At 49.1% G+C, this 27,614-nt stretch overlaps 2 protein-coding genes across 2 annotated transcripts; both read right to left on the bottom strand.

Annotated features, from left to right (window-relative positions):
* Positions 1 to 56: 56 nt before the first annotated feature.
* On the bottom strand, positions 57 to 8,677 carry VTCN1 (V-set domain containing T cell activation inhibitor 1). Its single transcript, XM_058018549.1, has 5 exons — positions 8,646 to 8,677; positions 4,016 to 4,080; positions 2,683 to 3,030; positions 858 to 1,136; positions 57 to 178 (listed from the first exon to the last, which is right to left on the bottom strand). The coding sequence occupies exons 1-5, from the start codon at positions 8,675 to 8,677 to the stop codon at positions 57 to 59; spliced, it is 846 nt and encodes a 281-aa protein (XP_057874532.1).
* A 4,833-nt stretch (positions 8,678 to 13,510) lies between these two features.
* On the bottom strand, positions 13,511 to 21,146 carry TRIM45 (tripartite motif containing 45). The gene is made up of 6 exons (XM_058018280.1): positions 20,821 to 21,146; positions 17,944 to 18,677; positions 16,842 to 16,971; positions 14,946 to 15,060; positions 14,612 to 14,738; positions 13,511 to 13,845 (listed from the first exon to the last, which is right to left on the bottom strand). The coding sequence occupies exons 1-6, from the start codon at positions 21,144 to 21,146 to the stop codon at positions 13,694 to 13,696; spliced, it is 1,584 nt and encodes a 527-aa protein (XP_057874263.1). The 3' UTR covers positions 13,511 to 13,693.
* Positions 21,147 to 27,614: the final 6,468 nt, after the last annotated feature.

Below are 27,614 nucleotides of genomic sequence, written 5' to 3'. Positions count from 1 at the left end.
CTCTTCCCAAGCTTACCTGCAGGTCCAGCAGCGTTCCCAATTGCTGTACAGAGGCTTTATGTTGACAGCAGGTACAAGGGAAGCAGAAGCATCCAGTGACAGGCTGGAAAGGAGGATGACACTGACTCTGCATTCAGGTTCACCAGCTGCAAGTTGGTCACCTTTGTAGTGCTGAAATCTGTAGCAGAAGAATTATGAGAGGCTGCCAGAACAGGAGCACAGCAGGGGAGGCAAATAAAGTGTGTATTTATTCCTTCCCATTTTTCTGAACGTGGATGGAGGTAGACCCTGCCTCTTGTACTGGAGACCAATTGCAATGAAGTCACAGCTGTAGAAGCATTATGGTCCTTCTCATGTAGAACAGGAGAAGATACTCAGAACCTTTGTAAAGCTTGGTTTTCTATGAGTAAAATGGCTTTTAAAATAAAGGCATTGGGCCGGAGTCAGAGGTATTGTCACCAATAACTGCTAAAGGGGCCTGTTGGTTTGGTACACGAATGGGATCTAAGATGAACTGGCTAAAGAAAGTGTCAAAAGATGTGAGGCTTGGTTGGTTGGTTTGGTTTTGGTTAACATTCCAAGCAATACACTCTTTTGAAGTGTGTCCCTCTTTCTGGTCCCCTGGCAGTTCTGTGCCCTAGCCAAGGTGACAATACCATGAGAAGCATATGAGAGAGCAGGAGCAAACACAGACCCTTTCATTCACCCCAGGGACAGAGAAGTGGTTGGATTAGCCATGCTTTCAGTCCCTTCCTTGCCTGACTCAGCTGCTCCAGGAGCCCCCTGGTGCACCAGGAACACTGCTGAAACTCTCCTCTCCCCCGTGCCTGTGGTCTCGGGGTGCTGTTGAGCCCTACCTGTCACTCTGATGTTGGCCACAGCCTTGGCAATGCTGTTTTCAATCACACAGGTGTAGGTGGCATTAGCAGCGATGTTGTGCAGGAGGGAAACCACCTTCACAGTGATGTTTTTGGGGTTCAGCTGGTAGCTGGTGTTGGCAGCGAGGGGCAGGTGCTCCCCAGTGTCACCACAGGCCATCCAGCGCACGGCAGGGCGCGGGAACCAGCGCGGGGCTTCGCACTGCAGCGCGTCCTCATGGCTTCCGTGCTCCACCTGCACCACGGGCATGCTGAAGGCTTTGGGAAGGAGGGAAAACAGGGAGACACTCAAAACAAGGCCAGTGATAGGAACTGGGCATGAAATACCCAACTGCATCTACCAGTCCCAGGTATTTCTAGGCAGCACAGCACTGCCTGGAGCCAAGCCAAAAACAGGCTCAGAGCTCTGTACAGGTTGGGCTGTGAGAGAATGAGCACAAGGGATCCAAGGACTCCTAGGACATAGCAGTCCAGCTTGACAGGTTCTGCTAAGGTCATGACACATCTTTAGTGTCTTTTAGTTATTCTTAATGGGAGAATGATGATTTACCCTCTCCACTCACTGAGAAGGGGGCCTGACATACACCTACAGCTTCACAGAATCGTTAAGGTTGGAAGAGACCTTTAAGATCAACTCCAACTGTTAACCAAGCATAAAGTCCACAACTATACCATAACCATGCATGTATTTTTATTTTAAATCTCTAGGGATAGTAGGTGACTCCACTACCTCCCTGGGCAGCCTGTTCTAGGGTTTGATAACCCTTTCCATGAGCAAAGTTTTCTTAAATCTAAACTTCCCTTGGGGCAACTTGAAGCCATTTTCTCTCCTGAGCAATCCCCTGAAGACCTGGAATAAGGAGGGTTTACACAGCCAAAGCACAGGAGAGCTGCCTTCAGTATTTGTCCACTTTTCTTTTGGGTGGTAGGACCTGGAGGTGAACTGGTGAAAGGGTGAGCTAAAGAAAATCAGCTGAAAGGAACATGTCCATCTTTCCACATAGAACAGGTATTACAACTGTGCTGGAAATAAAACCCATTACAACATTTCACATATTCTTTCTAATGCCTTTTCTGTGTAGATTACTTTAAACATCCAATGAAGCAACACAAAAGTAGGCAGAGCCACCAGGTTTGAAGGAGGGATAGGGGACCAAGTCCCAGTGGAACATTTGCAACCCTCAGGCTTGAGCCAGAACCCTCTTTCACTTGAAGAGGTCTGAGGGCTTTTCCTCACCCAATGTGAGCTGTAGGACAGGAATTCTGGCCACAGGGATGAGAGGGAAGGGTGCAGTCTGGAAGAGACCTGCAAGGGGTTCATCCCTCAGTCTCAACATGAGGTGACTGTTTGGGAGGTGACTTGTTATTACAGCTAAATTCATCTCACTGGAAGAGGCCAAAGACCTGGTGGTTTTCAGATCTCTCATGGAGGACTGACTCTTGTAAATATGTAACATTCAGGTATGTATGATATTCAAGGTGTGTTGCTTTGGTAGTAATTTTAAAAAACCGAATACTTCAGAAAAACTGATAAAAATATATTAAATATGCTACAGTTTTTACTAGGCAGCACTTCTGGCTGGAGATACATCCTAATTCTAGAGAGAAAAAGCTACCATGTTATCAAGAGTATAACCTTTTCTGGAACAAGGGTATCAAAAGAGGGGTTAAGGCCATAAATATCCTGTAAAAGCCAGAAATACACCCTACTCAGGGGTGTAGCAGCATCACAAGCACAGGTAGGTTCAACCAAGCCACACTAGCCCGTGTTTTGCAGCAGGATTTTGCTCCTTGTAGCCCTCACCTCCTGTCCTGTAGCGCAGCACCGCTGCCCCGCTCCCTCTGGCTGTGGTGACAGAGCACTGGTAGATGCCAGCATCGGAGAGCTGCACATCCCTCAGCTCCAGGGAGGCATTCCCGCCGATCACCTGGTCCGCAAACACGGCCGTGCGGCCCTGGAATGATGGATCCTGCTCTTGCAGGTGGTCCTTCCCTCCCTTAAACTCGTGAACCAGCCCAGCTACTCCCTCCTTGGCCCACTGGATTGCAATGCTGTCCATCCGGATGTTGGGCTCGAAAGAGCAGCCCAGGATGCTGTGCTGGCCAATGTTCCCCAGAGACGTCAGCACCGTCACACTGATGGAGTGTTTTCCTGCAAGGAGAGAGCAAGGAGGCTGGAGAAAGGTGAGGCAGCACGCCTGGAGAAAGGCCAGGCTGCCCTGTGGCTGTCATGGAGCAAGCCCGAGGCTGAACAGTCACTGGCACACAGCAAGGCCTCCAGTGGCTGCCACCACCACAGCTCCCATGGACTGTATGCCATGATAAAGCATAGGAGTGTTTCTGTAGCAAAAGAGTGCTTCAAAAAGCAGCTCTTCTTACTTGTTTGAGAAGAGTTCACACGGTATTTTCTTTTTTACTTATATGTATCAGCGATTTTTCTCTTTGCAGCTGCCAGAAAAGCGTGAATTTTACGTCTTTTCTTAGTCAGGACTTCCCTTTATGCAATATAAATGTGATTGGAAGGCATAATGATGGCAGAGAAATAGCAGCTCTTTCCCCCTTACTGAAATCCAAATATTTTTCTTTCATTTAAGAAAAGTGAGCATCTGAAATCCTTAACTGCAAGCCTGAGAATTTCCAGAGCCAGACCCTCTTCCCCATGCAGCCCTTCCCTACCCATCCTCACTCAGCACATTCCAAGGAAGCTGCATTTTGGCCAACACCAAAACAACACATTTGTGTTGTCTCTGAGGATCCTGGGAAAGGCGCCCCATCTTGGCAGATGCTCTCTGATTTCACAATAGATCATCTCCCATCATCTCCTCCTATCCAGGAGAAGGAGCAGAGAATGTGCAGGACTTTATGTGTAGGTTTGGGGTTCCAAGCCCAAGGGAATTTCAGCTGCACTGAATTTCACCACTACACCTCCAGCAGCACAGACTGCACTACCCCTACCTAGCCTTTGTTAAAGGATGGTGGGCGACACTTCCACACATGATCACACCTCAGCCTGTGCACGGGATGGATACACAGAAGTAGAGGCAGGGCAGAAGTTCATAATCCCACCAGTCCCACTGCAGGAAATGTTTGGTAGTTGCTTTGGTAGTAATTATAAAAAACCGAATGCTGTCACACACCTGAGACACCAAAACCAATGATCAGGGCGATCACTGCAGCCAGGATGACAATGACTGTAGTCATGCTGTTGGGGAAAAAGGAAAGGACAGCGTTAGCACAGAGCCCACCTCCTTCACAGCCCGTGCCATACTGTCCATCTGCAGAGCTGCCTGCAGGAAGGAGGGGGAGGCAGGTGAGCCACAGACCCACAATGAGGTGGGTGGGTAAAGCACATCACCACAATAGGCATGAACATTCAGCTGAGCAGCCCTTGTCACCAACAGTGGGGGACCATGTGGCAGGAGACCCAGGCCTTTGAGAGCAGGCAGCTGGCCCCAGGGCAGGATGCTTCTCTCTGCCCTCCCAGGTGCATAAGCAAGTCAGGCAGTCCCTGCTGGTGCTTGTGAGTGACCAGGGAGTGAGCAAAGCCCCTGAGCCCAGGAGACACCAGGTACAAGACAAGGAATGTGCAGGAGGGATCAGGAAACAGGGCCTTTTTTTTGAGCTGGCTGGATTTGGGATGCTCCATGTGGGGATGGGTAATGGGCTGTTGAATGAGAGACTGAAGAGGAGAGGGCCACGTGCCAAGCCACACAGGTGAAGCAGCCATGCCAGAGGAGAAGAAAGGCAGCATGCCATGGATTGGCACAGCTCCAGCCTTGCCAAGCACTACCTCTCTGGCACAGCCCAGCTTGGGTGACCCAGAAGCCCAGCTGGCTATGGACTCCCACCACAGCCAGTGGAGCTGTCATGTGGTCACAGGCACATTTCCCTGTGGAGTGAAGGGTTGTGGCAGCAAACTCAGCTCCCAGCCAGAGCAAGCCCTGAAGCAGGTCCCCCACAAAACCCACAGGTACAACCTGTGAGTGCCCAGCAGTCTCACAGAGACTCCTCACTGTGAGAGGAGAAGCCCAGAGAGCTGCAGGCTGTGAGAGGTCACAGCCCTTCTGCCCACACAAACCCAGCTGCTCTGCCTCAGCAGCATTTACTGGTTTGCAGCACACTTTGCCAACACAAAGCTGATGGCCAGCCTCCTGCAGGACAGTCTGTCATGTCCCTACAGCCATGGACTCCTCCCACCACTGATGTGTGCCTGCATCTGTGACTTGCTCAGTTGCCACAGATGCCACGATCACAGGGCTGATATGGAACACCAGAGAATCATACCATGTGAACAAGCCTCTCCCACAGGGAGCAGCAGAGAAGGGAGAAAGGCAAGAGGGAATAGAGAAAAAGGGAGATGTTGCAGACTTGTTTGACCTCCCACTGTCTCCCTTGCATCCTCATCCTTAAAGACAGTGGGAAGTTGTCTGAAGAAGCCCAGTTTGCACATGCTCAGAAGAGATCAGAACTCTGTATTTCACCAAAATATGTGGTACCTCCGGATAAGGGCTCACACAAATCCATTTACACATTCACATCCATACCAAGCTCTGCCTAGATGCCCTCGGAGCTGGGAGTTGTCATGTTTGGCTTCTTCCCCATTGTCACCAGCTTCCAGCCATGGCTGGGATGAACAGCAGTTCCCCTCCTAATCCCTCAAGGTGGATCACAGCTGACCTTACTAGGAAAAAAGCCATGGATATCATCCAGCCATGGGCACCAGGCAGCTGGGGACCCAGGCACTGCCTCCCACAGGGGCCTGCAGGATGGGGACTTTGATGGCTCCTGTGGATGCTGACGTGTGACAGCTTTCAGCAAAGCCTCGCCATGTCCCACAGGGCTCAATCCTGAGTCACTCAAGGTCCCAGCCAGGCTCACCGTGGGACATTCTGTGGTTTCCTGTTCTGGGGAAGATGCCAAGTGTTTCATGTACACTGAATAACACCCATCTTCTTGAGGAGCTCTACCAATTTCCACTCTGGGAGTTGATCCCAGAGTGAGATAGCTGCTATAAACTCAGCCAAGGTTGTCATGACAAGCCTCAGTTCTCACATCTGGGAATCACAAAGCAAGAAGCAGCCACACTGTGCTGACTCACAACAGTTGTGATTCATCTTTATCCCCTTATCTTACAATCCTTCTTCCCAAGGACAGGCAGAGAAGAAATTGCTCCGCGTTGAGGGATGCTGCCAGAGGGTTACATTAAATGCTAGGAGGTATGGCAGAGGGATGAGTAGCCAGGATGTCCTCCTGTGCAGTCCCTGAATGCTTCAAGTGCCACCACACTTGCCTCTGGTCCTTGAAAGGACCCTCTGGCCTGAACACCATCTCTGCCCTCCCACTCATCTGTCCGAAACTATCCTCAGCTTACTCACAGACAAACACAAACAAGCACAAACAGGCCACACCAATGCCTTTGTCCTGTGCAGGTGCCACCTGCCCCCATGGCTGCAAAGCATTGCTGGCTTTGCACCCAGAGAGCAGCTACCCACCCTGCTCCAGAGCACCAGCACGGCTGATTGGAAAAGCTGCTCCTTTGTCACAGGGGGAATGGCAATTTTGGGTGTACAGATGCCACTGCCCACTTCAACATCCCTTGTGAGGGACGAGGAGAAATTAGTCCCTCTGGAGTTTCCTCTGCAGAAACTGCAAGATGCAGGAATCACAAGATCCTTACAAACATTTGCTGTGTGCCCACCATGTGTAATGAGTAGATCTGGCATGCAGAGTGAATGAGAGGAACCTGACCTGGCCACAGGCTGGTGGTAGCTGTGTCTTGCAGCACTCCAGTTCAAGCACTCCTAGCAAAAAAGCAATTTTCTGTGCATCAGCACCCCTGGTACCTCCAGTGTTTTAAAGGCATAGAAACAGACTGATGTGGGCGGCTGAGGCTGCACCAGTCGGAGCCCTGACACCACCCTCAGTTCCCAGTGCCCATTTGGCAGCCTGTGGGATGCTGCTCTGTGCCTCCTACCCTATTTTCCATAGTCTTGTGCCTCACCAGTCAAACTTGGAATCAAATTTGGCATTAAATGGATTCATTCATTCCCTGCCTGAATGCTGCTGATCACAGCCCAGGGACAGGGAGAGGCTCACAGCCTGGCTGTGATAGGCCACAGTCCTAATTCTCCAGTTCTCTAGCTCCACTTGGACTAAGTTTTCCCTCAAGAATGAGCTTAGAGGGTCAAAAGAACTGGAAGATTAGGATATTGAAGGTCCCTTGCCTTCCTCATTATAGCAAAGTTTACCGTGGAAAAGAAATGGCAGTGGTAACCCAAAACAAAAGGGTTTCTATTCCAATATGCAGCTGATGATTGCAGAACCCAACTTTCTTCAGCAATTCAAGGAGTTTTGTTGTTGTTGTTTTTGTTGGAGATTTTTTGGTTTTGGTTTTGTTTCCTTGGCTGGTTTTGTTTTTTTCCTGAAATCAGCAGAAATCTCCCACTGCTTCTCTGAAACTTCCTGGAAAATTCAACCCCTCTGTGGTCTGTTTCTGCATTTCAGGATTAGCCTGAAAAGCAAATGTCCCTAAAAGAAGCTTGCTTTTCCCAGTGAACTGCGGCTGCTTGGCAGGGCAGGCAGAGGCTCTGGCAGAGCAGCAGGAAGGTTTTCACAGCAGCAAGGTACAGATGAGCATTTTTCCACACCCATCAGTTATTTCATTTCCCTGACAAAGGCTGGCTGGGCTGCCTCTTGAGAATAACAGAGCTGGTTATTGCGTGCATTCCAGACACATGAGGAAAGCAGTGCCCAGGGAATATTTACACTCTGTGTCTACAGGCAACCTCACTTCTGCCAGTGAAAAGGTGCAGATCATATTGCTATTTAGTGCTTCCTTGATGCCCCATGTGGCAAGGCTCATGTGTGAGGTCTCTTCTGTTCACACAGGGCCTGTCCTTCTCCCCACTGCTGCTCCACTCCAGTGGGACAGGTACTGGTAACAGCTGAAAGCTTCTTCACAGAATAAATGCCAGCAGGACTGTCCCACACTGGAACCTCTGTCTCCATCCAGCCTGGGAAGTTCACACCTGGGATGGAAAGACACAGCTTGTTGCTGTCTCTGTTCAAGCAGTGAGGTTTAGATGAAAGCTTAGTCCATGTTCACTAGAGGATGAAAAATTTGCCCTTTCATCCATCTGGTGGGGGTTATTTTCAACTAATCAGGAGATAAGGATATTTTCATGGCTTCTTTTTCCAACTTTAGTTCACCAGCACTCAGTCAATAGCTCCAAAGGAAATGGGGCAATTGAAATGAGAGCCACAAAACACTTTGAGAATGTCTTCCCAGCTCGTAATCCTGCAAGGAAACTTCTGGAGGACAGTTTCTTCCTCCCCACAGCAAGCTGATATGATGGAAACACAAGCAACTGTCTGAGGACCAGCAGAAGAAGGGTACCTTCCTCAAGCCATTGAACCCCCAAAATACAACAGAAGGAATACACCCTTCCTCAAGTGTTGCCATCCCAATCTACCACAGGATTCAACCCTGGGATAGCAATTTCTAGCAAGTGCAGAGTTCTAGGACATGCATCTCCATCTTGACTACAGCTGCTGACTGCACATGGGTATCTGATACATACATGGCCTTACAAATTGTATAAAACAAGCTGTACTGGTATTTAAGTAGCTTGAGTGAGTGCAGTACAGTCAAGCTGCAAAGAACTGCTCTCTTGAGAGCTCCTGGCAGCAGGATGATACATCCCAAGAGTCTGAAAAGCACAATTCCCTCCTTTCCCTCTACCAAAGGAAGTGCAGATAGTACCATACCTCCAGAAAATGGCCTGGCCTTGGGATGCCATGGTCACAGCATCTACGGAGACAAGTCAAACACCAGGAGCCTGAAGGTCCCACACTGTTCAGCACAGCCCCTGCCTGTTCCATGATACATCCTCCCAAGCTGTCCTGTTTAAATAACTGCACGCAGCTAAGGAGGGGTGAGCCCAGGCACGGAACCCTCAGGAATGAGGAAACTCTGAGCATCTCAACTCCCCCCACCCCCAGGGCAGTCATAGGCAGGGAGGCCTGGTTAGACACTGGGGCAACAGGAGAGAGCCCCTACACACCCATTTGAGAAACATGTCTTATTTAAGACAAAAAATGTTACAGCTTGCGGCTGGTAGCCAGCTAACCCTGGGGTTAGAGTGCACAAGTGTCCCAGGAGATCTGCAGTTTGGGGCTGCGTCATAACCAGGACCAGCTCAGGTCTCCCTACAAAAAGGTCCAACCACTTACCTGGCACTGGGCAGAGAGGTCCCACCTGAGGGTCCCCCTCCTGGCCCCATACACACTTTTGAGTTTCCCGTGCCTCTCTGTGCTGTGCTAAGAGGCTCCTACGAGCTCAGCAGTGCTCTCAGAGCCACACAGGTTTGGGAGCAGCCCCTGTTCTGACTGCTGTTTAATCCCACTGAACTCCCTCTGGCCGAATCACCTCTCACCCTCCCCCAAGGCAAGCTCTTAGGTCTGCCAGGGTGGTGCACTTTGGGGAAAGGAGAGAAACTGGCACCTGCAAGGCCCTCCAGGTCTTTGCTTCTGGGCTTGGTCTCAGATGGGGCTGGGGGCAGGATGAGCATCTCTTGGGCTGAGAAGGGCAGAGAGGTTGTGAAAGAGAAGGGAAGGCAGCTTGCACCACCATGTTCTGTTTCCTGAAAGGGAACCTGCGTATCCTGACATCCACATCTGGACTGTGTTCCGGGGAGGATGGGAAAAAGGGGATTTTTTACAGTCTGTAGCTATCTCCAGCAAATTTGGATGGTTAGTGGGAGTGAACAGCTCTCCCATGCAGAGCTGAGGATGCCCACAGGAACTGGGAACAGTCCAGCATCTAAAAAACCAAACTACTTTGTCTGGAATAACCAGAAGTTATAACCAAGAGCAATTAATACTGGTCAGTGGTGATAATCAGAAAAAAAATCATGATTGTTTGTCAGCATCCTGCTGATTATTAAGCCTTTCATAATTTAGCAGTACAGTACAAGAAGCTAAGAATAGCTCTAGGCCACAGTGGCCCGGTGGGAAATGCACATTGAGAAATATCCTGTTGCCCTCAGTGACACTTGATTAATGGCTGAGGTGACACCAGATTTACAGCTGCGTGTGCAGTGCGCAGACAAGGTGTCCCCTTTCCACTCCAGTTGACTCCAGGTCAGCCACAGCACACCCCACTGCACAGTCAACAACCAGGTTACTTCCACATTGGAAAAACATGTCTGCTTCTTGGGCACAGGCAGCTCCAGCAGGACCAGGGCCAGTCCCGTTCCCCAGGGCAACACACATTCATTCTGAGCAGATCCTACTGGAGCCCACTCCTGTCTGTATGCTCATACTGCAAAAAAAGCCCAAGTGGTTGGGATACTTCCCAAAGAAACCAAGGGTTTGTGACATGATCTGCCCAGCTCTTACCAATCTTGAATTTATTAGCAAATCCAGCCAAATGTGACAGCAGGATCTGGTCCCACATGCTCTGTGAGAGCTGGTGAGCACCTGGGACACATCAGCTGCCTTCACTGAGGAGAAGGCAACAGCAGGCACAAAGTGCTACCGGCTTTGCTGGGCCCAGCAGCTGCTGGTACCCTACAGAAGAGTTTCCCTGCTTATGGGAAATTCACACCTCATTTCAGCATCACTGGAATGCTGCAAAAGCTATTGGTGAAGGAGAAGATGGAGTTGTGGCAAGCTCACCATTAGCCAAGTTTGACAGAGCATTCCACAGAGGTGTAGGCAACCAGTAAGCTGAAAGCGATGAAAGCTTTTCTTGGGGTTTGACCCAAAATGTAGGATATTCTTCCAGCCTTATGATCCCACAACTGTAGCAATGATGTCAAGAGATGCTTGAGAAGTACCACAAATGAGAACACTAGTGATCTGGAAGGAGGAGAACTTGACACTGCCTTATTGGCAATACCTGTCCTCAGCCTCACCTGCCTATGAAGGGAAGCTGGGAGCAGCAGCACTCAGAACAAGCCCTCACTTCTCAAAAGAGGGGTGCTGAGCCACCCTGGCCTGCAAACACACAAAGTCCTCCACACTGCATGTGGATCTGTCCTGACATGGCATTCCCATCAGGTGGTGCATCCCTGTGAAGCGCCTTCTGCTGTGGGAAAAAGAAGAAGCCCATCCGAGCCAGAATCTGCTCTGCTTCTGACATCTTCTGGGACAAAATGGACACTGGTCGCACAGGTGCAGTCGAGTCACCAGCGTGCTTTGGCTCTCAAAGGAGAGATACCTCAGCCTGACCCTGACTCTGCGAGCACCGTACATGGAGGCTTTCAGGTTCCAGGCATCCTTCCAGCTTTACCATAGTGTCTTGTTCTTCATGGTTTCTCTTCCAGCTACACTGTTTTCTTTATTGAGGCAGTAAATTCCCTTCTCTTGACTCTGAAAGCCCCTCCTCATGTTCATTTTTTCCCCAAATTTTGGAGACAGGCAATTTTATCAAGAGCTTTTGTCCTGGGAAAAGAAAAATATCAGTATCTACCAGTGCAGCCCTGTCCGCACTGCATTCATGTCTGTCTTGAAAATACCTTTATTATGTCAAGGACCAGCTGGACAGAAACAACATCATATAGCCCAGCAGACTAACTACACTTCCTAATGCACCTCCTGACCCAGATGTTTACCAACACAGCACTGGAAGCCTATCTTGGGAATGAATGTTGGGGCCCAATGTCAGACTCCAGCAGATCATTTGTAAAGTGCTCTGAGCTATAAAGACTGAGGCTGCTGTCAAATAATGGGAGGACAATCCAACCTAGCCCCCCCCCCCCAAAATTACAAAGGTCATTAAATGTCTTTTATCAAGATTGGTTCAAGATACCCTCATGCACAACCAACACCAAGCTCACGGTGGTAGCTGGCCAATGCTTCCTAATCCCTGGGACCAACTGGGCCTTCGAGTCTAACTGGAAGAAAAAATCAATACCAGGGCCTGACCCAAGCTGTCCAAAAACTGCTCTGCCCATATCAGATGGAGAGCTGCAGTTCAATGAAGGGTTTAAATTTCATTGGTGTAATTCTGACAAACAGCTTCTTGGAAAACATCAGCGACAGGGTGTGTAAGGGATACCTAACACAAAGAGAAAACACATTCCTCTGTCTGAGAGGACTAAGATGTTTTTAGTCAGAAATTATGTGCCTAGAAGGTAGTGCTGTCCTTATGTGTTCCCTCTGCAAGTCAGCATGGAGGCTCTGAGAAAAAACTACACACCTAAGGGGTGGGGGAAAAGAATTGGAAAGACACAAAAAAATTATGCATTTTGGTTTACATCACATTCTGCACTGAGCATTGACTGTACATAGCAAGGATGAGAAGGAGTTACTATTTGTTCCATTAATGGCTAACTCAAACTAAACTTTTGCTTTGAAATTTCAGACTCAGCAACCTTAAATTGCCTAACTTGGAGATTTAAACTGTCTAGCCTTCCCTGACTGTTTGACAGGGAAGATTTCTGGATGATTTATGGAAAGCTATAAACAGCATTTGCATAAGGATATCTATCTCCTTGGCTGAGAAGAAGTTCCAAAACTGGCTTTGTAAGAGGAACAAACAACAAATGGGAGACTTCTAAGGCTGAACAAACAAACACAGTGCAGGTTTCTACCATTTACAAGCCAGCTGTCCTAACGCAGAATGCAAGACCCAGTCCTTGCTGTTGACAGCACTCCTCTCCCTCCCTGAGCTCCCAGCAGTGGGACCTTTGTGCCCAGCTCCTCAGGCAGAATTAGGAGCCCCTAGCCACACACACCTACTGGCAAGGTTACCCTCAGGGCAGTGGTGATCCCAGCCTCAATGACAGAAATGTGTTTTCTAAAGGAAGGTCTGCTTCACCCAGGCAAGCAGATGGCAGCAGGGTGGCAATTCTCCTTCCAGGGAAATGCCTCTTCTTCCTCATGACAGATGCATTTCCCCAGCTATGGGTTGGTAAATGCCTTGTCAAGGTTGCACAAGCCAAATCCAGGAGTTTTGCTGTGTTCCATCTGCTGTGCTCCAGCTCTGGACAGACAATTGGACCTTGTGTCTGTGAGTCCTACTGGTGCTCAGGCTGCCCCCAGATCTTCCCTTGGTGAGCTGGGCACTCTCCTGGCTCCCCCACCACCCCCAGCAGCACCATGTCCCACATCATCTCCATGGAGAACAAACAGGCCAGGTGATTGCTGCTCCTATCAGTGCCAGGAGGTTTTCTGGGCCCTCCTGCAGATACATTACTGACTCACCTTGCCTGTACTTTGCAGGCAGGGTATAATGAGACTACAGTATACCCAGAGGAAAGGTAGGAGTTGCAAACAAAGAGCAGCTCCCAGAAGCTTGACTGTGCAATGTGCACACATCCAAGGTTGGAATCCAGATGCATATCCAACAGGGAGGCAGAAGCCATATTCAGGTCGCCAAGCCCTTCCAAGGCGTGATAACAAACCCTTTGGAATGAGCAGCTTTAACCTCATCAAGAAGGACAGCAGAGGCTGTTGACCCTGCAGAATAGGACACATCTTGACCCTGCTGTGAGGTTACTGCTCAGAATGAGTTTCCCCTTAGAGCATGTCCTCACAGGCCACAAGTCCTCAGAAGTGTAGGCAGCAGTACAATTCCCAGAATTTGCTCATATTTGAGCACAAAAATAACTTTGCATACACACCACTTGGTGGAACATAAGGCACAGTTTTTATTTTCCCTCATCCCGCCTCTCTCAACTCACACCCATCATGCTGTTTGCTGGCAGCAAGGCTGTGCAGGGATCGATCATATGGATCCTCATGGATCATCTGTGCTCCTGAAGCAGCCAGCAGCAGTGCCCTGCACTCCCAGGAGCTCACCTGGCTGCTCAGAGTGCCACTGTCCTGAGCAAACTCCTCTGTGAGGTGTCACTGGGGGGCCCACACAAACACTCTGAGCTCTCCTTCACTTGTCCACAGCATGACCAGTGGTGGCAGCCAGGGTGACCTTTGTGTCCATGGCCACAGCCTTGGTACCCACCTGCAAGAGAAGAGGCACCAAAGTGGGCCAGAAAATCCCAGTGTGGTATAGGCTTTGGCCCCAGGACTTCTCTAAAGTGTGCTGATGAGAATGCAGCATATTCAAAGCCAAAATTGCCAGGACCCCATAAATAAAGAACAACTCAATAGCTGGGGAAAGCTGATGATTTCCACTCCCCTGCCTGTTGAATACAGCAAGACATGGGCATCCAGAACCCCATGCCAGCTGCTTGTGACTATGGCCAAAGATACAGATCAAGCACAGAAAAAGGAAGAGGTTAGTTCTATCCTAAAAACACACAAAACACATGATGACACATGCAGGTGAAGCACAGGGAAGATGGTTGGGATTAAACAAGCAAGGGAGTGGAACTCTTGTCCTAAACACAGACTGAGGCTTCTCCAGAGCTGGTCACTGTGTGACACAGCCCACAAGGTCCCAACATGTCTGCACTGGAACAGGAACACTGTAGGTGCAATGCTGCTCAGCCTCACTCGGAAGGGCTGAAAGGCTGAGGTGCCCTGCCCCACCTCCTGCACAGCTGGCTCAGGTCCCTGACTATGGGATGTGCCATAAAGCCCCTCTGTGTGTCCTGCTGCATCTCTCCCTGCTGCAGTCACCCCACCAGAACAGGTGTACCCACAGTCCACCACATTCCTGGTGCATGTCCAAGGTGGGAGTTGGCTGAGAGTATCTCCTCACACCTCCATCCACTAGGGAGGACCAGTGCAGCAAATCCTCCTGGTGCCAGCAGCTGAGCACCCACCTGGCATGGTGCCACCACAGGCACAGCGAGCGGCTTTCTGGCCTCCACTGGAGCAGAAGGTGCAGCAGTGAAACACCCCCTGGTGCTCCCGGAACTTGGGCTTCACCGTCAGAGTGAAGGGAGAGCCCTGCAGGGGACAAGCAAACAGAGAGATGCTGTCAGATGTGTCTGCATTCCCAGACACCATCTGGGTGACCCTGTCAGTCACAGATCACTAAGCTCAGCCTTGAACTGCTACGTGGTAGAAATAATCCTTAGACAGATTTGAAACAAATGCCTAAGAAAAGAAAAGTAGGTACAGAAGAAGCAGTGCAAGAGAAACAAGAAATGCTACCTGCACATGTTGCCCTTTCACACAGACGCAGACAGCATACAAGCCTGGCTCCTCAGGGCTGTAGGAAATACAGTAGGTCCCATCACCATTATCACACACTGTTGGCTTGACTGCACTGTGAACAGTGGAGAGAAACCCAAGAGGTCAGTGACTGGCAGAAAACTGCTTTAAATGTAAACCAGAGTTTGGCCTAGAGTGGCCTAGAGTGGCTTTCACACACCCCTGCTGCTGGAAGCTGCAATTACCATACAAAGGAAGTCACACAAAGCCAGTTGCTCTGCAAGGATTTGTAGCAACCTGCACACCGAAAGGCAGAAGATGACACATAGCACACTTATAACTCAGATAGTCCCATCAGATAAGAGCCCACAGAAATGGGGCAAATTCACAGCCTCAGCAAGCAGCTACCTACAGAAAAACCTATTAAGAAGTCAGGATATAATAGGGTAGGTTTGAACCACTTTAAACACTCTCCCAACTGCACTGACCCCAACTCTTCCCTTCAATGCTGAGGAGTTCTAGATCCCTGCTGGTAAACTCTCCCTTTTCCTAGTGAAGCTCCTTGTGTTTCACAGGGAATTCTGGTGAACAGAGTGCTAGAGAGAAAGCCTCAGCCGGTTACTCAGGATAAATTGCCTGCTCCACAGGAAGATGGAAAACTTTTCACAGACAATTATCAGGCAGCTCTGCACAGAGGAAGGTGTTCTTGCTAATCCCTGCTAATTAGTCTCCCGGGCCCCATGACATGACAGTTTATAATCTGTATTCCCCACCCCCAACACTTCACATCAATACAGCTGCCTACATAATTTCCTGCCATGAACTGTGTGGTGATACCTCATGCTCTTCTGCAGCTGTTGTGCATCAAAGCAAAGCCAGACAGCTTTCAGCAACCCATGCAGCGAGTGCATGCAGCCAAGACAAGAAACAGAGTTAATGTGGCCACAGCGACCTCTACCCCATCAAGAGAAATCCAGAAATCCCTGGGGCATGCACCTTCCTACATTATGGGTGCACTTATGGAAAGAAGGTGCATTGGAACAATACTCTTGGACAATGATGCTCTATTGATAAGCATCTGTGCAGCCAGCACTGCCTCTGTGTGCTTTGTCAACACAGCAAAGGGTTTTAGCATCCTGTCCCTTTTTTTCATCAGGTCATCCCATCATGAGTGTTCCTGGAACAAATTAATGCTGGCATCTGGTTCCAGCTACTATAAAACAATAGATGTTTTTCTTAAGAACTAACCCCCAACTGGGTCTGCTTTTATGGCTGGCTACTCTTTAGTGACAAGTGTTTGGAAACAGTTATAATTTTTTTCTGGTTGGTCATTTTCCTTGTGGAAACACTGAGGAGCTCAAGTGCAGCCTTTCCTGGTTTTGCTAGAAAACCTTCAAACATGTTACAGTATTCAATGCTTGCAACTACAGGAAAAAGAACTAAAGCACAACACAGATTCTTTCTCCGGAACATGAAGAAGGCACTTCCATCAGCTGTCAGAGGTTCATGGTGCTGGTGAACTGTCTGACTTGTGACTGCCATACAGGGGTTGCAATCACTTACACTGATTAGGCTTTAACAAAAGCAGGAGCCCCAGGTGTCTGCTGGGAGCAGTGAGAAGGAACAACAACAACACACACAAGGAGAGTTGAATCCTTTAAGAAGCTCAAATCACTCAAAGACTTAATACAAATCTCTGTCAGCAAATCTCTGCAATCACTGTCCAGCCAAACACAACCACTAGGAAGCAGTGTGGGAAAAAGAGTAGTGCCTTTTCCTCTACAGATTCTGACCCACATGCTGAAAGGACACCCCCCCCACCCACCTAAGCAAGCAGGGAGCCAGGATAAGGGAGCAGAAAGGCTAAGCCAGGGATTTCCTGTGTGAGATACCCACCAGTGGCTCTTGTCCCTGTGGGTGATGGTGACGCGCACAGCCTCTCCTCCGCGCCCCACGCGCTCCCCCGCAGTGTCCCTGCACAGCAGGGTAAAGCCGCTCAGCTGGCTCTGACGGGCACTGTGGAGATCTGGGGAAAAACAAACACCAAAGCAGAAAGAAACAGAACTTCAAAGGATTCGAGTCAAGCCATCACTGCCACTCCCACCTATTTTGCAGAGTTGCAGCTCCATCAGAGCACAACCAGGACTTTGCTTCCAGGTTTTACAGCTCCTTCCACGCACAGGGAAAAGTCAACACAACTCTGGGTATCAGGAGAGAGTGGGAGCCATGGGTTCTGAGAGATGTCTGGCAGGTTTAGCCCAGAGATCTGCACAGACCATTGGGGTGTTTTTGTTTGTCACTCTAAGCCCAGCTGGCACCTTCCCAGAAGGCCTCAAGATGCTCCATGCAACCCAGAGGAAAAAGGACCAGCCCCACTGTGCCCCAGAGAACTCAACACCCACAGTTTGGCATGGAAGGGACTGAACAAGCTCTGGGTCTGTCTCGTCTGCCCTGCACAGACCATTACTGACCACAGCTGGCTGTGCTCTGTGGGATGGGCTGAACATTATCTGTTTGCTGGCCCAGCTCCAAGTCCTTAGTGAGCAAATACCCATAAAACCATCAAGGTATTGCCAGGTACTCCTATAGCCATCTCAGCAGAAGCTGTAATGTAAAAACTTAATCAGCCACAAAGGGGATCTGCCTGGGCTCATGCTGCAGAACAGCCTGGAGCACCAGCAAAGCATCACCTCCTGCTATTGCAGGTGCCATTCCCACCCCCTGAGTGAGCCCTCCTCATGTCTCAGCCCCATGCTGAGGCTGCTGATGTTGTGGAGGGTAGTGCCCTGTGCTCTGCCCACCTGGATGAGAAAAGCTGCCTGGTTCCCTGCCCAGTACAGCTCCCATAGGCAGGCAGTGCAACCTCTGCCCTGGTCAGTGTCTGGACAGCAGGGAGCCAACAGTGCCAGAAGCTGCACACCATGTGGGTACAGAGAGCAGAGGGGTGACTTCAGGGAGCAGTGCACTCCCACTCAGCTGCTGTACAGCACCCCATTACCTTCCCCATGCAGGGTACATCTGGCTGGATCGACCACTTTATTGAGAATGGCCCCAAAAACTTCATAGCCACAGCACTGCCCTGCCCTCTCGTGGGGGGAGAAGTGGATCCTGTCATCCACGCTGGGGTGGGTGCTGTAGGCAACGCTGTTGAGCTGTGTCAGACGGCTGGACACCACCCCTTTGGAGACCAGGATCTCCACATCTGAGCCGCTCGTCAGGAGGTGCTCCGTGAACTCCACGCCTGTCCTCATGTCCAGCAGCAGCTGCTGCAGCTGCGCCTTCTGCAAGTGCAGCAGGTTTTCCTTCTGCACCTTCAAGTCCTCCAGCTGCTTCAGCAGCCGGTCCCGGTGCTCCTCAATGGCTTTCACGTAGCCCCTGGCAAAGAGGCAGATCTCCGCGGCCACTGCCTCTGCGCGGCTGCGGACAGCGCCGCCCATCCCATCGACCTGGCTCAGCACATCCTCCAGGGTGTCCAAGTGCCGCTGGCTGCTCTGCAGCAGCTCCCGCAGGGCGTCCCCGTGCCGGTGGATGACATTGCTGGCGAAGTCACAGGGGTGCTGGCGGTGCCTGCCCAGCACGCAGTCCCGGCACACGGGCTGGTCACACTGCTCGCAGAACAGCTGCAGCTCCTCCGTGGGATGGGAGGGGCACAGCAGAGGCTTCCCGGCCTGGCTGCAATCCTTGGTGCTCTCCAGCTCTGTCACAGCATGGGAGGCCGTTTTCTTCTGTCTCCTAGGCAGGAGCAAACACCAATCACTTTATGCATGTTGGACACAAAACTGAGACCTTTTGCAAACGCCTATTTGCAACGGGCTGCAAGTCACAGTGTGCACTGCTCCCTCCTGTCTCCACTGAAATTCCCTGAAAGGACTTGTGCTCCCAAGAGCCAGGCTCCACACAAAGGAGGAGCTCGTTAGGGGCTGCTCCCAAGCTTCCAGAGTCCCCCCCCTGAGTGCATGGTCAGCCCGGATTTCAGACACAAGGCAAATGAGCTCTGATATCCCTTAGGGGAAAATCTCATTCAGGCCACTGCCAGAAGACAGTCAAACAGTCAAACATTTAATGTTCCAAAAGTCAAACCTGGCTTCCTTCTGCTTGCCAGGTTAGGTTCTGCTCAGAAGAGACCAAAGATGGGACACAAAGAACCTGTTATACCCCAGACATCTACCATGTCACAGGGCAGCACTAGAATATTTCCATTCTTGGCTATTTTGGACACTGGGGGTTAGTTTTTGAGAAGGATGTAAAACCCTCCTCTCCTAATTTGTCTCCTGCACTAATGACTTGTGGCAGTGCAATGGGAGCTCCAAGCCATAACCAAAGACACTCCAAGGACCAAGCTCTGCAGAGTTGCTCTGGAAACACAAAGCAACCTCACCACAGGCTCTTATGCTTCTCCTTTTGCTTCCCACTAACCTCCCTTAGATGCAGCACATTTTCAAAGCCTTCCAGTGTTGTGTGACTTCAGTCTAAGATCTCTCTCACTTGTTCCCAGGAGCACAACCATGGCACTCAGAACCATAGAAACCTTCCCTACACACCAGGAAATCCTTTCAAAATGGTTTTCCTTAGCCCTCTGACATCAACTAAAACAAGTGAGTATGTAGATGCCAGTGGGGTGAAAAAATGATAGCAGTAAATACTTTAGGAAGAGGGTCACTCACAGGGACAAATTTTCTGCTGCTTTCTCTCTTCTGAAGTTATCTCTGGCAGAGCAGCAGGCTGCTATTCAAGGTCTCTTATCACTCTTCAGCAGCTCCACGGGGTATGAGGCATTAGCTAATCAGAATGGTATGCTGAAAATTACACCCGGAGTAGAAAGGTAACTAAGAGCCTAAACTATTTTCCCCACAGGCACCACTATGTGCAGGGGGGCAGGGCAGGAGGAATATGTCTCAGTTCCTTCTGGGGAAAGAATTTGCTAATCAAGCAGAAAGGAGTAGCAAACATGGAGGGAACAGGCCGAGTTGCTTAACCCAGGCTGAGGCTTCCCTGGCTTGTGCTGTTGGGTGTTTTTCTGACCCTGCCTGTCACCTCCTTGCTTCAGAAGGCCGTTCAGGCTTTACATCACTTTTCGTCTTCAGTGCCTTTTGTCCTCTGAGAGATTGCCTGGCTTACAGGCCTCTGCACCCCTCCCCTATTTGACTCCTAACTCTGCTGCAGTTACCTCTTGTTTCTGCAATAATTCTACAACATGTGTCAGGCAAGCACACAGGTTGATCATCAGCAGGTAGCAAGCACACTAGGCAGGACTTCCACAGGACTTTCACTTTGCCTAAGCGTGCCTTTACACACAGACACAGTAAATGGTCCTGCAGGTGGAGAGAGGCAGAGCAGCAACTTAACATTCCCCTTTTCCTTTGGGAGATGTGTCTTCCCTTTGGGAGATGTGTCTTTTCCAAGGCAGGACAGTACAGCATGTGAGGCTCTTGTCCTGCTGGTACCTGCCCATACCCCTGCCTGTAGCCCAGTGACACTAAACTGATGTGCTATCCAGCATGTGGACACCACTACAGGCAAAAGGTGGCTTGATTTTGGACTCAATGGCCAATAACATGGCTGATGGACCTATTCTCGGGAAGTTCAAGAAGTGTTTGGACAACACTCACAGGCTGTCTTGGGCCAGGACTTGGACTCCATGATCCTTGTGGGTCCCTTTCAGCTCCAGACACTGTATGACTCCATGCTAGCAGCTTGCTCGTCCCCATCCGTGTACAGAGCATCCCTGCGGACATCCTCAGGCCAGGGGTTGTGAGCAGTGGGCCACACCCGGGAGACACGCCAATTCTTGCTCCGGCTCGCCCTGAGCGGGTCGGTGCCCGCTGCGCCCTCCCTCAGCCGCGTGTCCCGCTGTCCCCGTCCCGCCGCCGCTCACCTGTGCGCCCGGCAGCAGAAGCGGCACAGGCGGAGGCCGCAGGTCAGGCACCGCCCGGCCGCCGCCCCGTCGGCGCAGAGGTCGCACCCGGCGGCGGCCCGGCCGCGGCTCCGGGCCAGGCAGTCGGGGGGGAGCTGCCCCACGCCGCCGGCCGGCAGCGACAGCTCGGCGTCGCACACCGGGCACAGGACGGGGCGGGCGGCGCCCGGCGGCCCCTCCGGCGGCCCGAGCCGGCGCAGGCAGGGCTCGCACAGCGAGTGCAGGCAGGGCAGCAGCCGCGGCGACGCGCAGGGCTGGGCGCACTGCGGGCAGCGCGGCCCCGACATGCCGGCAGCCCGCGCGGCCCCTCACGGCCGCTCCGCCGAGCATTCCCCTCGGGAACGCCTCGCGCCGCCCCATCCCACACCGCGGGTCCTTCCCCGCCCCGGCGCCGCCCGCCCCGTGAGGAGCGCGGGGGCCGCGCTGTGAGGGGCGGGGGCTGCCCGGGGACCCTGGTGCTGCTGCCTGCCCCGCCGCTCCTCCTCCGGGGAAGGCGCCCTTTGTCCTCGTCCCCCTCACCGAGGGGCGCAGGGACGGACCCGCTGCTCCCGTCCGCTGGCACCTGCGGGGCTGTCTCCGCGGTTGTGTGGGAAACGGCCCCTTGCCACCCCACCGCCGGCAAATCATGCTTCCATTTCTAGTTCTAAACTTCCAGGTTTACCGCCTGACTGGCCACTGCAGCCTCTTTGTCCGTCTGCTGGATGCCTTCAGGCCTTTTTCCTTCGGATCACTGGAGAGCTGAGCGAGAGCGGTGAAACTTTACCTGGGACGGTGCAAGGCGGCCGGGCTTCCCTGCGGCTGCCCACCGCGACGGGCTGGTGGCTGTCCTCAGTCACTGCCCCGGGAATTGGGAATGCTGCACAAGGCAGGCTTGGAAATCCCAACGTCAGTGAAGCCCTGCATGATGCCCCGTGGACTTTGATGGCATCTACACGGTTGTCTTTATCGGTCTGATGTGTAAGCTCTTCAAAGGCTGAACACAATTCTTCTTGTTTTGAAAAACGCTCATTTCTATAAAGTGTCCTTTAGAGTACTGCATTCAGCCCTCAATAATTGAACTTTTTACCAGCCTCTCCATTAGCTTGCCCAGGACATTCAGTAATTTACCTGTCCCATCCTGCTGGCCGTTTTGAATATAATGTAATGTGATGAGCATTTGAGACTTCTGGAGTTTCAGTTCCCTAAGTCAAAAATCAACAAGCCAGGAAGATTTCCAGCCAGGTTTTTGTTTTTACAACCAAATGGACCTCTCTGTCCCTTCAGAGAGCAGTAGATAAATACTTAATATCTGTATATAACACCAGTAAATATTTCCTCTGTAACAGATGTTAATGCCACTCTGATGCCCAATGGCTTAACACAAAAATCATCTTCTTCTTCTGATACACTCAAAAACATTTATGTGTCTTTTATGTTGTAATACAAGATCAAAGTTTTAGGTCATGGTGAAGTGTTTTCAACCTCAAAGCCAATCAAAAGAAGAAAGATGTTCCAACAGCCTTCTTCACATTAACTATTAGCAAGTGCAGTGGTTACAGAGGTTAGAGAGGATAAAAGCTGCAGTAATTGTGAGAGAAGATTACTTGATAACAATATTCAATATTGTCACAAAGAAAGACTGGTTCTTTTAATCATGCTGGAGGAAAGAATAGTAAATGGCCCTGTAAATGTGGGTGTGGGAAGAAAACTGGGGAAGAGTCATAATGTCACCATTGCGCAGAGAAGGTCAGCTACCTAGAGAACAGCAGCATCTTCCATCACTGCAGAGAGATGGTGGAATAAGCCACGACTGGCAGTGGCAGAGGAAATCTGAGGATCCAGCCCAGCTGATCTGATCACCTGCCCTGCCACTGCTCAGGTTGGAGCACAGATTGCTGCTGAGTAATGCATTTATGAGTTACCAGTACAAAGCAGGAGCACTCTTGGGGCGATTAGAAGAAATTGCAGTGAAATGGGCTGGAGAGAATCAAGGGAGCCCTGTGAGACTTGGGGAAAGAAAGGAAAAGCAGAAATCCAGAAATAAAAAACCAAACCAAAAACTGAACCCTCAAAACAGGAGCTGCATTAGTACAAACTCATGATTCCCTTTGGTTACCTTCTCCATAATATTGCTTTCTTGGGTACTGTCAGCCAGTGGAGGAAGCCCCTGTACCACTACATCCTAAACTGGGGAGGGACAAGAAAACTGGAGCTCTGTGAATATCTCCAATTAAGCACATTGGTCTGCAAAGCACTGCAAGAACTCGACTGAGAGACCCTCTCCCATCTTGGATTATTCAGAGTTTGCTTTGTAACTGATCAAAATTTACAGATGAAGAATCCAATGTGTTAATTTCTATACGCTGGAAGGCAATAAAGGAGCATAGTTACATAAATAAAGCAATGATAATGTCATTCAAATTAAGCCAGTGTTTTCCTTTTCCACAAGAGTTGATTGATAGCTTATTATTCTCATTTGACCCAAGATCTACTTGAAATTAAGTCCTCTTTAAACTTGTTTTCCTGCCCCTATTGTTAATGATGCCTATCAGAGCCTCCCAGAGTAGTTGCTCTGAGTGATCTGGTCTTTCCCCACTTGACTTTCACTGCCAGCTCCTTCCTCTTTTTCCTGTTTATCTGCTTCTCATTTTCTATGATTAAGCACTAGATCATTACACTGAGATATGGAATATTTGTTTCCTTCTCCCTTCTTGTCAAGGACTTCTGACTAATATTTCCATTGTATTTCCTAATTAGTCTCTTCTGGGGAAAGCTTTATGCTGCTTTCCCATTAATATTTTTATGAAGGAATATTGGTAAAACTTTTTATAGCATGTTCAAAAAAATCTTTAAAGCATGATTTCCCTCCTAGACTCTGTGAGGGGTGTTGGTATAGTCCATTTATTAAATTTTGAATTGGATGCCTCATGCTTTCCTGAACTTATTTACTCTGATAATTTTAGGATGTTGTTTCTGGATATCCTGTCTTAAGAAACAAATAAACTGAAAAAGTGGTGAAATGGAAGTCATTAGTGAACAGGACTGAAGTCCAAGATGACTTGTTGACAGAAACCTGAGAATTTGTCCAAGTAGCAGAGCTTAGCTAAATGGCAGCCAGAGGAGTGTGGAAAATGACTTATTTGGGGAATTTACAAAGGAAAGACAAGTAGAACATACTGTTGGCTTCTTTCCTGCTGACCAACAAGAGCAGTTTTGCTGTGAAATTTGTCAGCCCTGGGAACTACTGTGTTTCAGAGACTTCTCTGAATGTGGCAGAGCTGCCAGGCTTGGTCTGGGAGTACTTGATTCACCATAACCCAGCTGACAGCTCTTCCCCTGTATATCAACCTCAAGAAAATCCAACAAAGGATTTACAAACATCTCCCAATTTAGGCAGAACCTCTCCTTCAGTCAGCTAACGATGCATTTGAAATGATGTGGCAATTGAATGGTGAGAGGAGCATTTCTGTGAGGCACAGAGGTGGTGTCACTCCCAGCCCTCACTTTCTGCATCCAGCCTGATGCCCATGGTCTCACCACACTATGGGTAAAAAATTTCTTCCTAACATCTAACCTAACTCTCTCCTTTTTTGCTTTAAAACCATGGATGTTTTAAAAGGAGGTGTCATTTGACCTTTACTTGTGCTGGGCCTCAAACACACACAAGTAAATTGCCCCAAGCCCAAGTCTCACATGACAAAATTTCTGCAAGCCGATGGCACATGGGGGAATGTGACAGCTGCACCAGAAGGACAACACTGATCTCCTGCTTGGGAACACCACTTGGGACAGAGAGAGAGGACTTCTGTCCTGAGATGTCTCACATATTCTACAAAGCATTCCTAGGGGAACTCACTCTACAGAGAAACACCTTCACTACTAAATATCTCCCTTTGCACATACACTCTCTCTTTTAAATTTGCCAGTAGCTTTTAGTCTTCAGGCTTGTGTTGAGCATTGGAGACAAAACTAAACTGAATCCCAAGTTACCTTGTTTAACATAAGCCCATGTATCTTCATTTTCATGCTGGACTCCAAAGTATTTCTGTGAGCTGCTGCTGTCACACATCAAACCTGTGCTCCAGCAGGACTTCAGCCACTGCAGTGTGACCTGGGAGAGGTGAAGGAGGAATGCAGCCAAACAGCACACCTGGCACCTAAACCTCTGCCCCTCACTGAGAAATCACACATCATCACACGTGGACTTGGCTTAACCCTGAAATATCAAACAGAAGGGGATAGGGCATGGAGATGGGCTAACACTTAAAGCATAGAAAGAAAGCAGCAAAAGATGTGTGGATCTCTCTTGTCCTCCAGATTTGTGACAGGAAATACAGTCTGAAGTGGTCAAGCATTATCCCTTTCAGTTGGCAGCAGCAGCTCTTTGAAGACCAAAGCAGCTGCAGCCAAACCACCCAGCAACACAGGATTTGTGCAGACTTGCCCTTGCTGTGGCTTCTGACCAGACATTCCTGCTTTCCCCTCCTGCCTGCAGCTTTCCAGCCACCTGCTGCCACTTTCAGCTTTCTGCTGCTATATATATTCTTTTTAATCTCTCCTGAATCCTGCCTACATTTTCTGAAGGGAAGATGAAACTGGATTTTTTTCCAAGGAGGCTTTTCTAAGGAAGCAAGTTCTTCGTGATGTCAGCCCAATAATCTTTTTTAGCTTCCCTTCAACCATATTTGAGAGAGGGAAGTGATCTGAAAGGCTGTAAGTTTCTACATGCAGAAGATCATAGAATCACCAAATACTCAGAATTGGAAAGGACCCACAAGGATCATTGAATTCCAACTCCTGGCCCTGCACAGGACAGCCCCAAGAACCACACCATGTACCCAAGAATATTGTCCCATCGCTTTTTGAATACTGATGCTGAGAAGACAAATGGAGTTGTTTTTTTTTTTTTGTTTTTTTTTTTTCCTTCACTGCTAGGACCACGAGACAGAAGGATATTACAACAGGGTATTTCACTGAGATAGAGCTAAGAACAAAACTCTGGCCTTGCTGCAGGGCAGCGAGAGCAGGGAATTCCCTTGGATGAGACTTGAGGTCAGTATGAGGCCTGACCAAGCATGCTTTTACTCATACGTGTACACTCAAAGAAATAGAAAATCTGATTGCCTGCAACAGGTGTGCAGGAAGACTAGTTCCCTGCAGGAGCAGATGTCAGTCTCATGAGAGTCAGCACTTTGTTTCAGACAGGTAGAGGCCAGCTGCTTATCAAGCAGCAAAGCTTGAGTTGGTGAGTCAAATTCTAGCAACAGCTGCAGCGTGTTTCTTGGTCTAGAACAGACAAAAAACCAACCCTCCCATAAAACTCTCTGCACTAGCAGTTTCTCAGACACTGGCTCAAGCTTCACTAGCCTTCAGCATTCCAGCAAACACACTTCCCTGAAATCCCAGGGGCAGCTCATTTCTAACCACAAGAACACTGTGTGACCCCAGCCTGAAGCACAGCAGTCACAGGCTGTGGAGGAGATGGTGGGAGGTGACTGGAGACATCTGGAGTGGAAGTGTCCCTCCCATTTAGAGACTTCCAAGTTAAAGAAAATAGATGACTCAAAGGATGAATTCCAATCCTGCATTCTAAAAGGAATTCTCATTAATTCCAGAGCGCTTGTAGCAAACATTAGCAGAGGCAACAGCATTAACCTGTGGCACTATGGTTATTGCTAGTAGTTCCATCCCAACTGTTCAACTGTTATTTCACAAAATACAGAAATATAAACTTTCTTCACTTCCCACTGGAAAAATAAATAATGGAAACATCAATGAATATTTGAACAGATCCTCTTCTGAATCCCACTTTTTTTAATTTTAATTTTCTAGATCTATTTAGAAGAACCCTTCCTCTACAAAAAACCAAAACAAAATAGAAAAAAAGAAAAAAAAGCAGCAGCATGTTTTCTTCATTCTCCTATAGCTGAACTGACTGACAGGACAGAGGCTGGCTCCACCCTATCACTACCTTTTGGAGGAAATTTCACAGTTATAAAAAAAAAAAAGGCTGTTTTTGCTACTTGCAGCTATTTTCTTTCCCAGACTTGCAAATTATTTTCATTTTATAGATCTCCATCATAAATGTTTTTGGCAAGGTTTACTACACGGTAAGGAACAGCTAACAAAGCATTTCCTCAAAGTCTTAAATTTTATAGCTAATCATTGCTAATAAAATAATGACTACTTTTAAAAGTCAAATAAAACCAATATAAGGACCATGGCCATTAGAATATTACATAAATACACAGCACCCCAGCTTAATACAATTATATGTATCAGTTTTCTGTTATATCAAAGACAACATACCTTAGTACACAACAAATAGAGATTCTGATTTTAATTTCAAGTAGTCACTTTATATTTACTATAAAAATATTAAATGAGATTTTAAAAAAGCAATCCTCCAGCCCAGATGCAATCCCTAACGTGCTAACTGTACAGAAAACACAATTTTTGGGAGCAACTGTAAACCACAGAAGGAATAAATTCTTTCTGATGCAAATACTTATCCACCAGAAACAGACTGGCTTCCTAATCTCCAGGTTCCTTTTCAATGCAGGTACCTTCCCTCATCTCAGTTCTTCCTGACATTTCATTCCCACATCCTGTGCAAACAAACGCTCCAGAAAGTTTCACAGGCAATTTCTAAAACCTCCTGTCTTCAGCATACCTAACAGAGGTATCAAGGTGCTCACTTGTAAAGCTGCAGCAGCCTGAGTTTACAACCTCATGGAAGATTTTTTTGGTGAAAAGGTGTAAGGTCACAGCAGTGT

Source organism: Melospiza georgiana, chromosome 2 (assembly GCF_028018845.1).
Source record: "Melospiza georgiana isolate bMelGeo1 chromosome 2, bMelGeo1.pri, whole genome shotgun sequence".
NCBI classification, from domain to species: domain Eukaryota; kingdom Metazoa; phylum Chordata; class Aves; order Passeriformes; family Passerellidae; genus Melospiza; species Melospiza georgiana.
Note: the sequence above shows the minus strand (reverse complement) of the source record. Positions and strands in the feature narration are given on the sequence as shown.

Excerpts from the sequence above, each read along its gene's own strand:
- TRIM45 (XM_058018280.1), bottom strand. The coding sequence starts at position 21,146 with ATGTCGGGGCCGCGCTGCCCGCAGTGCGCCCAGCCCTGCGCGTCGCCG. Across the intron at positions 18,678-20,820 it reads TTCTGCTGCCGGGCGCACAG|GAGACAGAAGAAAACGGCCT; the intron begins GTGAGCGGCGGC and ends GCTCCTGCCTAG. Across the intron at positions 15,061-16,841 it reads CACAGGGACAAGAGCCACTG|TGCAGTCAAGCCAACAGTGT; the intron begins GTGGGTATCTCA and ends CACTGTTCACAG.
- VTCN1 (XM_058018549.1), bottom strand. The coding sequence starts at position 8,677 with ATGGCATCCCAAGGCCAGGCCATTTTCTGGAG. Across the intron at positions 3,031-4,015 it reads CATTGGTTTTGGTGTCTCAG|GAAAACACTCCATCAGTGTG; the intron begins GTGTGTGACAGC and ends CTCTCCTTGCAG. Across the intron at positions 1,137-2,682 it reads GCTGCGCTACAGGACAGGAG|CCTTCAGCATGCCCGTGGTG; the intron begins GTGAGGGCTACA and ends TCCTTCCCAAAG.